The 12154-nt window shown below is 45.3% G+C and overlaps 1 protein-coding gene and 1 long non-coding RNA gene across 4 annotated transcripts in view; one reads left to right on the top strand and one right to left on the bottom strand.

Annotated features, from left to right (window-relative positions):
• Positions 1-12154, top strand: part of LOC311621139 — a 335010-nt gene that overhangs the window by 120557 nt on the left and 202299 nt on the right. The window lies entirely within an intron of this gene.
• PIK3R1 (phosphoinositide-3-kinase regulatory subunit 1) overlaps positions 7201-12154 on the bottom strand; it is an 85274-nt gene continuing 80320 nt past the window's right edge. For all 3 annotated transcript variants that reach the window (XM_084880900.1, XM_084880902.1, XM_084880901.1), the window contains one exon: positions 7201-11099. In XM_084880900.1, coding sequence (XP_084737026.1) covers positions 10910-11099 — 190 coding nt within the window. In that variant the 3' untranslated portion in view covers positions 7201-10909. The remainder of the gene's footprint in view (positions 11100-12154) is intronic.

Raw genomic sequence — 12154 nt, 5'->3', positions numbered from 1 at the left:
AGATGGCCACCACAAGATGGCCACCAGAAGATGGCCAGTAGCAAAGGGCAGTTGTGGATAACCAGGCCGGCAGGGGAGGGGAGTTAGGGGCTACCAGATCAGCAGGGGAGGACAATTGAGGCTGACCAGGCCAGCAAGGGAGAGCAGTTGGGGGCGATTGGGCCAGCAGGCGAGGGCAGTTGTGGGCAATTAGGCTGGCAAGGGTGCAGTTAGGCATTAATAAGGCTGGCCGGAGAGTGGTTAGGGGCAATTAGGCTGGGAGGCAGGTGAGCAGTTAGGAGGCAGCAGTCCTGGATTGTGAGAGTGATTTCCAGCTTTCAGTGGGGCATCCCCCAAGGGGTCCCAGATTGAAGAGAGTGCAGGCCACGCCAAGAGACAGTTCCCCCTCCCCTGCCCCATGCACTGGGCCTCTTGTAGAAGCATATTTATTTTTTAAAAAGCCGTTCAGCCACCTTGTGTCTTTTGATTGAAAATTTTAGTCTATTTAAAGTAATTATTGTTAGGTATGTGCTTATTGCCATCTTGTTAGTAATTTTCTGGTTGTTTTCATATGTTCTTTGCTCTTGCTCTGTTTCTTTGAGGTTTGATGACTTTCTTTTATTATATGCTTACTAGTGGCCTGGTGCATGAAATTGGTGCATATTAAAAGGGGATTAACTAGAAGAAATAATTTAATATTGCTATTTGCCCTTTCTCTATAATAGAAGTGTTAGAGATGAAAGAAAATTAGTAAAATGTATAAGAAAATCTTCCTCCTGTCAGAGTCTGGAGCATACCACGGGACCCAGAAACAAGTCCCCTCCCACCCACATGCGCCTCAAAATTGCCGTCGGGCAGGGGGTGTAGCCTTAGGTCCCCTGACCCGGCACCAGGACAGAAGGCATGGGCTGAGGTCCCCTAGCCCAGACCAGTTTGTGGGGGGCATGCTTTGAGGTGCCCTGTCAAGCCCCACCAGGCAGGGGACGCAGCCTCAGGTCACTTGTCAAGCCTCACTGGGCAGGGGGTGTTGCCTGAGTTCCCCCAACCCAGCAATGGGGGTCCACCTTGACCCCATCAAGCCCCACTAGAGAGCACGGCCTGAGGTCCCCTGTCAAGCCCCACCAGACAGGGGGGTGCAGACTCGTCTCTTGGTCGGGTGCTGGGGCAGGGGGTGTGGCCTGAGGTCCCCCAGCCTGGTGCCAGGGTAGGGGGTGCAGCCTGAGGTCTCCTGTCAAGCCTTACTTGGTGGGGGAGTGGCCTGAGGTCCCTCAGCCTGGCGCTGGGGTAAGAGGGAGCAGCCTGAGGTCCCCTAGCCCAGCACCAGGACAGGAAGTGCACCTTGAGGTCCCCCATCAAGCCCTGCCAGGCAGGGGGTGTGGCCTCAGGTCCCCTGGCCTGGCACTGGGATGGGAGGCATGGCCTAAGGTCCTCCAGCCTGACGTCAGGGCAGGGGGCATGGCCTGAGGTCTCCTGGCAAGTCGTATGGGGGCAGGGGAGAGTGTAGCCTCAGGTCCCTGCTGATTGCTCATTGAGGCTCCTTATGGGAACTTGGCTTCAGCTGTGGGTGCAACCATCTTTGTGATGGAGTGGTGGTCAATTAGCATATTCCCTCTTTATTAGATAGGATATTTCTTTCTCTTTTGAATACTTACTATAGGATTTTGCTTTGTGGTTATCATGAATCTTGCATATAACAACTTACATCTATCTATAACAGTCTATTTCACATTGACTACAATTTAAGTGTTCTTTTCTCTTGTTGCTTTTAAAATTCTTTGTTTGCCTTTGACTTTTGACAGTTTACTTATAGTATGACCTGGTATTATCCTATTTGGGTTCAACCTATTTGGTGTTTTTTGGGCTTCTTGGATTTGGATATCTAGTTCTCTCCCCAAGTTTGGGAAGTTTTCAGCCATTATTGCTTTAAACATACTTTTTTTTTTTTTTTTTTTTATCCTTTCTCTTCTTCTTCTGGAATTACCATACTGACTGCTGCTTCTTTTTATTGTGTCCTCTTTTCATTTTTTCCCATTCTTTTTAGTTCTCTCACTGGTCATTTTCAAAGGTCTCATCTACCAGCTATCTTATTCTTTCTTTTGAATCATTGAGTCTACTTTTGAAGCTGTCTGTGGACTTCTTCATTTCAGTTATATTTTTCAGCTCTAGGCTTTCTGGGTTATTTTTATAGTTTCTATTTCTTTTGGAGCTTCTGGATTTGTTCATGCATTGTTTTCCTAATTTAATTTAGTTGTCTGTGTGTTTTTGTAGTTCAGTAAATTTCTTTAAGATAATTATTCTGAATTCTCTGACAGTTCTTAGCTCTCCATTTCTTCAGTGTCAGTTATTAAAGCTTTATTGGTTTCCTTTGGCGGTGTCATATTTACCTGATTTTTTTTCATGATCTTTGAGCCAGGTGGGGCCTGCTATAAGGGCCTATTTTGGGTGAAGCAACTGTTTGAGCTCTGAGGTTGGTGGTAGCGGGTATGTGCCACTGTCTCAGAATAGCTGGAAAGGACCGTTGCCTTGGTTCCCTGTCCAAATGAGGCTGTAGAATGGACTTCAGTTACCTGGATTCTCTTGTCAGGACAGCCAGGACTGGTTCCTATACTCAGCTGTAGGTGGGGCTATGAAGTAGCTTCCCTGCCCTGGTTGGAGTCCAGGGACTGCACGGCTCATAGATTGGGGGCCTGAATTAGGCAAGAGTGTGTACTGAATGTCCTGGTCAGGTGAGGCCACCAGTTTTGCTCTGAAGACAGGAAAAGCCATGCTCTCTATCCAAGCTCCACTGTAAGCAGGGCTGTTGGATGCACTACATAGCTTCCCTTTGCTCTGGTAAGGTTCCTAGTCGGGCAGGCTGTATTCGGCAATAAGAGGGCCACGAATTAGTTTCCCTGCCAGGCACGGTGGGAGAAGCAACTCCAAGGCCGCTCAGGCTCAGGTTCTTTGTAGTTTTGACTCAAGCTGACCTGTGCCCCAAATTCCCAGGCTGTACAGGACCACTGGCTCTGCTCTGAGAGCAACCGGCCACTAGCTCTGCTCTGAGAGCAACCAGCTCTGCCCGCCTGCCTCTTGGCTCGAGCATTGCTTGGTTGCAAAGCTTCCAGGTGTTTTCACCCGCCCTTCCTGTCAGGTGGGGTTGAGGGCCACACACCGCACCACAGTGGATGGAGCTGTGGCTCAGCTCAGCCTAGGTGTGGCAAACCTAGCTCTAGGGCCAGCAAAACTCCTAAATTAGGACTCAGATCAGACAAACCTGTACCCTGCCAAGGAGCCTGGTCAGAATGCACCACTGACTTAGTTTTGCAGATTAGCAAAGCTGCTGGTTGGGCTCTGCAGGCAGGAGGGTAGTCTGCCAAGATCTGGGTGCTGGTTGTTGGAAGGCCCTCTCTTCTTCTCTGTCAAAATCAGAGGCCTGATAGTTGAGCCTTGCAGAGTCCCCGGTGGGGCAAGACCAGAGTAGGGGTTCCCAAGAAGTGCTCCACAATCCCGAGGGTGGGGGCTAGAGTTCACGTCTGAGTTCTCTTTTTCCACTGAGGAGACAAAGCTCAGGGAAGGGTCTGGATGTAGCTGTCCCTCTTATCCTGTAGTGCAGTCTCTCTTGGTCTCTGTGGGGCAGGGGATGCTTCAGTCTCACTCCTGAGCTCTAGTATTCTCTCAGTGGCCTCTTGCCCATGAATAGCCGCTAGTTGTTCCTCTCTGAGGGAGAGCAACGTCAGGAATGACCTATGTCACTATCTTGGTGCTGTGTCTTGTCAATGATAGCCTACAGCCATTCTAGCAGGTGTGAGGTGATACCTCGTGGTTTTGATCTGCGTTTCTCTGATGATTAGTGATATTGAGGACCCTTTCATGTACCTATTGGCCATTTGTATAACTTCTTTGGAAAAATGTCTATTTAAGTCCTCTGCTCATTCCCCCTCTCCCCCATCCTGTCTTCTAATTCACTGATCTGACCCTCTGCTTCCCCTAACCTGCTGTTCGGGACTAGGTTTGGCTCTTCGGGGGTGGGCACAGGTGTTTGAGACTAGGTTTGGCTGCTAGGGGCTTGGCTCCATCTTTGCGACAGGCCTCGGCTCTTTGGGACCAGGTTTGGCTTTTCAGGAATGGGCCCAGCTGTTCGGGTCTAGGTTCAGATCTTAAGGACTAGGCTCCAGCCTTTGGGATGGGCCTCAGCTGTTCGTCTTCGACTCATTTTTAAGTTAGATTATTTGTGGGGCTTTGGTTTGGCTATTGAGTTGTATGAGTTCTTTATATATTTTGGATATTAATTTCTCATTAGATATATGGTTTGCAAATATATTTTCCTAGTCTCTAAGTTGCCTTTTTATTCCACTGGTTATTTATTTTTTGCTGTGCAGGAGCTTTCTAGTTTGACATAGTCCCACTTATTTCCCACTTATTTATGTTTTATTTTGTGCTTTAAGTGTCATATCCCAAGAAATCTGTTTGAAGACCCATACCAAATAGCTTTTTCCCTATGTTTTCTTCTAGTAGTTTCATGGTTTCAGATCTTATAGTTAAGTCTTTATAGGAATCTTACTTTCAGGCTTTTTAAAGGACAACTTCAGAAAAAAAGGTTTTTTTAATGGGCTGACTCAGGATCAGATCTTAACATAGTATACTTACATGCCTCTCACTGTGTACTAGAGGATTTGCAGGGAACATTCTCTGACCCTGTGCCCTGTGCTTTAGTTAGATGGGCAAGGTGTCATTTCCAAGCACATGCCCCTCCACATTATCAAGAACTTGGTTACCCGTTATGATACAGCTGAAGTGTAGTTTTAAGGCATTTGCACGATAAGTGGACCCTCATTCTGCTAATGCTCTCTTGGGCATCATCACTGACAACACAAAGGGCCAATACTCAGTCAACAGCAGTGGTCTGCAGTCACCAGTCACATTGTGGTTTATAACGGGTAAAATTGAAAATTGAGAACTGGAGGGAGGGAGAAGCATTCTCATTCAGTGTGCTCCATTACAATGTATACTCTAGAAGCAGTCCTGGAGACTGACTGTCTAGATTCATAACCTTATTTCACAGATATGGAGGCCCAGACAAGTAAACTGAGTTCATCATGTTTCCGCAGCTTTAGTTAAAGACAGAACTAAGACCAGCCTGAGCCACCTAAGCTTTAAATCAGTATATTTCCTTCCTGTAGAGTCTACACTATGAGCATCCTAATATATAAAAAGCCAGGGGCCATCATGATCAAAACGACCAGATGGATGACTGAACAGCAGGCTGTGTGGGGCGACCAGGCAGTTGGGGGTGACCAGGCCGTCAGGGGGGGCAGTAAGGGGCGACCAGGCTGGTGGGGGTGTCTAGGCAGGCAGGGGGGCAGTAGGGGGCAACCAGGCTGGCAGGGGGGCTAGTAGGGGGTGATTGGGCTTGGGGAGGGGCAGTTAGAGGCAACCAGGCCAGTAGGAGGGCAATTGAGGGCGACCAGCCTGGCAGGCAGGTGAACAGTTAGGAGCCAGCAGTCCTGGATTTTGAGAGGGATATCTGACTGCCGGTGTAGGTAGGATCCAGCATACATCGGCAGTCAGACATCCCCCGAGGGGTCCCGAATTGGAGAGTGTGCAGGCTGGGATGAGGCCCCCCCACATCCCTATGCATGAATTTTGTGCACCGAGCCTCTAGTAAATTATATAAAGCATATTTATATCACTCATTGATGTACTATTTCAACAATCAGGTGACCTTAAGTAATCAGTCTCAAAGTTGAGTGTGCATTAGAATCACCTGGAGAGCTTGTTGAAACAGATTTGCTGGGTCCTGATTGGAGAGTTAGTAAGCCAGGGGTGGGGCCCTGGAATTTGCACTTCTACCAGGCACATCATCAATGAATGATATGAATATGCTTTATATAATGTAGCTCATAGTATAAATGAATGATATGAATATGCTTTATATAATGTAGCTCATAGTATAAATGAATGATATGAATATGCTTTATATATTGTAGCTCAAAAGCCAGAGGCTTTTAGAGCCCAGAGTGAGGCTGCTCAGACCCCAGAGAAGGGTCTGCCTGAGAGCAGGAGCCATGTGGGAGAGGCACTCCCTGGCAGCCAGAGGGCAAAACCCTGGGAATACGGTTATCTGGGGTACAGAACAGAGCATGAGAAGAGTGATTCTGAGTTACCGCCAAACACAGAGAATCAGGACTAATTACTTAAGTGCCTCTCATCTCCATTGCTGGACCATGTCTTATCTCCAGGGCTCTCACTATGCCCACAGTTGAAGTCAGCACCACATATATATATAGGATGTTCCCCCAAAATGTATACATACGCTTTGAATTATTATTAAGGCAGTGCTTAAGATACATTTCATTATCAAAATCGAGCTATCAGATGTTGAAATGTGCATATTGTACAAGCAAAGCGGCATTTATTGTCATAAATTCACTTAGCAAGGAAAGTGACATCGGCGTTATTTCAGAATCAGAATACTTTATCTGTATTGACTAGATGCCACAATGCGAAACCTGAATCTGTTGTGTGTTTGGCTCCGCCTACAACTCCATGTCCCTGCATGCTGCTCAGTGCCTCATGCTGCCCCTGTGAGACAGACACACCAACTCCTCAGCAAACCATAGTTTGTAGAGAGTGATTCCGAAGGTTTGGAGGTGGATGGTGGAGGGATTGAGGGACGAGGGGCATTTCTGTTTTCTTATGGCAAGAACATGCCTTGAAGTGACATCACCTAGAGGTTATGTCATCATTAAGGACATAGTGTACTTATGTAAAGAACACTGAGCCATCATTCATGAGACCGCCTTTCATGGCCTTCCTTCCCACTTTACAAGTGAGGCGGCAGAATGAAAGGGAGTGGGAGGGAGACTAGAGGGACAGCAACTTTCATGAACCGAAAGAGCAAGAGAGGGGCTTCAGAAATATTTCTTGGGCAGTAATTGAAATTCCAAACCATCACATAAGTTTCAAAACAATCTTTATTCTGTTTGAGGACCTAATACAATGCATTACAGCAACTTAAAACAAGACACAGCTCCGTTAAACCTATAGCTTGAACCAAGTGTCAAGGAGGCACACTCGCCCCGCCCCCCACCCAGGTTGCCTTGTAAAGGCAAAATTACAACAGACTATCACATCCTCCCTCTCGTCAAAAAGACCAACTTTATTTGAACATTGTCATATAAACAGATTTGTAAAAACATCGAACAAGACCGTAGCTTTAAAAAATACACACATATAAATGACTTTTTGTTTTTGTTTTTTTTTTTCAATAGCAGCATCCTGGGTAGCTAATGCTATCTCATGGTGACAAGTTTAATGTTAAGTTAGATAGTGTTTCCAATTCTGTTCCCTCCCCACCTGCACTAGTATTTTATATAACTAGATGTTTTAAAAAATAAGAATTTGGCATTTTTGGAACTTTGTCTCATGTGAGGCATTGTGCTTTTAAACTGCCCCTTTCTTAAGTGACCCTGAACTCAGATGTCAGGGCCTGCTTTCCAGAAGACTTGGATACCATGCATAGCAAAAGCACAGTTGTTAAAACCAGCAGAATTTTTCTCCCAGTAAGGAACATCAGTAGGAATTCCCAAACACATCACTAGTTCATAACCAGCTACATGACAGAGCAATAGGTTCCCTACAGTGACAGCTCACACACACACATTTTGACTTGACACATTGAAAACAAGGATTTCCCAATTGAGCCATCCAGACCAGCTTCTCAAAAAGAGTTAACTTTTAAACACAGAAAAAAGAAAAAAGCCAAAGAATTATGAACTTCTCACTTCACTTGCAAACAATTTCCACCTTTGTAAGACAAAACAAAGCAAAATCACAGAAAAAAAAAACAAAAAACCCACCCATACACATATACAAGAACTGTACTAGACATTGACTTGTTTGCACTTGAACTCGACTGTGGATCTGTTTTGGCTGAAAGGTGTACTGAAAACACAGTCCATGCACATATACATATATACATATATCAAGGGCCATGAAGTTGTCAGATGTTGCAAATACATGCTTTTTGCCTTTTCTTATGGTTATATTTCTCTTGTGTCTAATGTCAGGTCCCAGTGCTCCCACACCGTTATAGCCCCGTCATAGCCTCTCTGAAGCCTAGTTCCTGGCTTTATTTCTAGGATGCTATCTTGGGTGGGAGAAATCAATGCATGGCTAAGAAAATGTCTCAGCATTTTCTTAGCCATGCATTCATACTTGTGAGCCACTGTTGGGTGACTGTCTGAAGAAACCCAGAAAGCCCTGCTGGTCAAACATCTGGAAGGACATAGGTGGTGGGCATGCTACACATAGTCAAGAAGGCACCTGGCAGAGGGGTGACATCACAGGTGTACAGCTCACCGTGACACGGAGTGAGAAATCCTGCCTTTGCAGTGCAAAGAAAACCTACTGTTTGTGCTTGTGAGATGCAAAAATAAGGCAGATGCCTGATACCATGTCATCTTGCAAAACGTTGAAGCAAAAACACTAACAAAACTCTTTATGAAATGTACTATTAATGAAACACTCCGTTTCAGATCTTATATTTTAGGAATTAAATGAAAATTATTTATACTTAATAGCATACATGGATGTGCTACCAAAACAAAACAACAAAAACAAAATCATGCTTGTTTACAAGCTACTATTAACTGTTAAACTTCTGTGAGACATGGAAGGATAGTTTTAAACCAGACACTCACAGATTCAAACCAGGAGAATCGTCAGTTGTCTGGAGATAAGAGGGAGGTGGTCAGATCGGTACAGTCAAGTCTCAGGCTGACAGTCTGGCTGTAAGGCTGACTATTGCTCTTGATATGAGTAGCTTCATGAAAAAAGGACAAAAAATAAAATAAAATACATTCTACAGTTGATTAAGTCAGCCGCTAGACAGATCCTTTCAAAAGAACTTTTAAAGGAACAGCATTAAGAAAACCAAACCTCCTCACCCCGATATTTGAAGGAAAGAGAATCAAAGATATGAAATTGTTAGAATCCACCTTAATCTACCAGCGTAGTTGACTATGGTTATAATTATCCTTTAATACCTCCCAAAACATGCACAATTTCCACTGAACAGAAGGCTTTTTGCTTATGTGAATCAGGGAGACCTCTCACTCATGCCCTAAATTGCAAAGATGACTCTCATACCCCTTCCTTTTCCCCATAGTGGAGTATAACACATGCAATTATTTGGGTGAATGGGAAGGACTGTTATTAGGATTCTTGAAATGGCCGTGACTTTAACGAGCTCCACACAGCCCAGAGCAGTAGCAGTTACCATCATGCCTCTTTGCTTTATGGTCTAAATGTGAATGGGAAGCTAGGAAAATAACAAACAGCCAGATGAAAATCTTCTCTCAAATCATGCTTTCTCAAAAGTGAATGTTTGTTGGTTGTAACGGCAGTCTAATGTTAAAAAAGACATGTTCTAAGTTGTAGCAATTTAACCTTGAAATCAGTGTTCCGAACGAGGGTCAGAACAGCTGACCAGCCGCACTGTTAAGGGTCGTAGCAGATTTGCAATTGTCATAATTGGTAATAACTAGCAGATGAGAGTGGGAGAGACTGAAGTATAAGCAACTTCCCTCTGCAGTTACCTACTTTTTCCTCTAATCATGAGAAAGAGAAAGTGCATTCCACCACCACCCTCCCACCTGTACAACCCTTTGCTAAGTCCCTCCTCCGCAGATTCAAGAAGTTCACAATTCTTTATGAAACAAACATTGCCAGGTACCGTATTTTAAGAGTTTTGAAACAACATTGTCGAACTCCGCGATACTTTTGTCATATTCATATATCTCTCTTTTTTTATTGAATAAAGCAGCTTTGAAGCTTATCAGGCACTGCCCAACAAAACATTTAGTCCAAAAAATCTGTTAGGAACTTTTTAACCTTGGGCTAATAGCCAAGTACTCTGTACAAGAAAAACTGTAAAATATTTCATAGTTTTAATTCTGAAGCCTTTTTTTAAAAACTGGCATCCTGTACATTTCTTCTTTAAAAAAAAAAAAAAAAGTAAAAGAATACACAAAATGAATATTAACACAAAAATCAGAAACAACAGTATTTTCAAGCAACAAAAACGGGGGCAGGGGAAGCTTATTTTGAACGTACATTTAAAACTGAGATAACAACTTAAGGATAATTAGGAATTGCATAGCGCTGTGAATTTAGCCTTCAGCAAAAACGAAACAGAAGCTATTTGGTATTGATACAAATCCATCTATTTGATAGTTAGTCATCCGATAGTATGTACATATTTTATATACTAAATGTCATTTGAAGTCCTGTTTTCCAAGTTCCATTTTTTTCCATTGATGGGTTTTGTTTTGTTGAAAAGTTTAAACAAAACGCTTTCTGGCACTTGGCTGCAACAGAATTGCCTCTGAATGCATGTGAGCCGTTCTCCCCACGTGTCCCTTGTGAGTGGAAGTGCCTTTCTGCTACATATCGTTCACGTGCTGTTAGGAAATGAGATAATCCACAGTGCGAAGTGTCCGCGTCCACCGTGCACAGCAACACCAGGCTGGACCGAGCGCTCCCGGGCCAGGACCCCACCGCCCCGTGCAGCCTCGGTCTCCAAGGTCCCAACTTTGAGCTGGTAAAGCTTCAGAAAGCATTAACGAGCACCATGGTGAAGGCCTCTTTGTCCCTGCACGCAGAGATTTTTGCATTTATTTTTCTCTGTGTTGTGGTGGCTTTTAAATTAAACCAAAAAGAAGAAAAAATAAAAAAAAGGAAAGGAAGGATAAGCACTCCAGATTTAGCAACGTCTGGTCATCGCACAGTGCTGGCTGCGTGTCTTCCCCTACTGCTTTCTGTGTGTCGAAAGCCCCAGTCCCATCCGAAGACGCCGTCTCCGCAGCTCAATTCACAGGTCAGGCTGGAGGAGCCCTGTGCTTCCCAGAGGCCTCGGGTGGTTGAACATCAGGAGGAGGACCGGCCGGCTTCATCGCCTCTGCTGCGCATATACTGGGTAGGCTAGGGTGACGTTGAGGGAGTCGTTGTGCTGCACGAGGGAGGTGTGTTGGTAATGTAGCACCAGTTCTTTGAGGGAGCTGTACAGGTTATAGGGCTCTGCGAAGCCGTAGCCAGTAGCCGTTTTGTTTATGACACAGTGCTTTACCTCGCCGTCCACCCTAGAGAGGAGAGAGAGAGAGAGAGAACAAATACATTGTGACCTCGGCCAGGACAACCTGGGACGCTGCAAGGCGTTTTTTGTTTTTTTTTTTAACAAAACCATCGTCAAAAAAAGTACGCTTGACACAGGCCAGGCCCCCCGTGGGCAGCAGTCCCAGGTGAAACTGCCAGACGCAAGGCTCTGCCAGCTACGTGCTGGCTGAGTGGCTTGGGTGCGGAACCCAGCTTCACAGAGCCGCTGTATTTTCGTCTTTAAAATGGTTGCGGAGGAACACGATAGTAATATGTGTCACCAGGCGGCTTTGAGAAATGAGATGATGTGCATGGTGTGCTTGGTAGAATGCCTGGAATGCCGTGAGCACGCAACAAGTGGGAGCCGCCGACCATCAGCACCGCTGTGTGACCAGAGGTGTGACTGGTTATTAATAGGATCCCTTCCCTCAGGCTGGCTTTCAAGTGTCTGCATGTCTCTCCATCTTGGCCCTTCCTTAGAGAGAGGTCTCCTCCTGCCTCCTTCCTATAGGACTTCTCTGCAAGTGAGCGAGCTTGCAGAGTAGGATGTGCTTCTAGAGCAAACATGTCAAACTCCAACACGGGCCAGATAAACAGGGCATGCAGCCCGCGGCCCATGGGTTTGACATGCTTGTTTTAGAGCCTCGCACTCTGAAATGACGCCGGCGACCCAAAAAACTCACTGTCCATTCAAAGTGCTCCCTGGACTATTAGGAAATCAACAGAGAGAAAATATGCCAGGGGACAAACAGGTCTTCTGGGTGTCCTTACCTCAAGGACAGTTCCTGATGGGGACTTTTCACCTGTGCGTGGTGCTCTTAGGTGAGTTACCTTAGACTCTATACTGGCCTCGAGGCAAACATTGCCATTTACATTTTTAAAAAAAGACAAAGTAGTTCTTGAATTGATACCCAAACAAAGCAGGTAGGTTTCTTACTAGACTCTACTGATAGACAGACTTTAAATAGTATGCCTGTTTCATTCCCTCTTCTATACTGTGCGCCGTGAGATTCTTCCAGGTTAAAACTGTCCACCTCCCTCC

The sequence above is a fragment of the Pipistrellus hanaki genome, assembly GCF_964339955.1.
Source record: "Pipistrellus hanaki genome assembly, chromosome: 4".
Classification (NCBI taxonomy): domain Eukaryota; kingdom Metazoa; phylum Chordata; class Mammalia; order Chiroptera; family Vespertilionidae; genus Pipistrellus; species Pipistrellus hanaki.
Note: the sequence above shows the minus strand (reverse complement) of the source record. Positions and strands in the feature narration are given on the sequence as shown.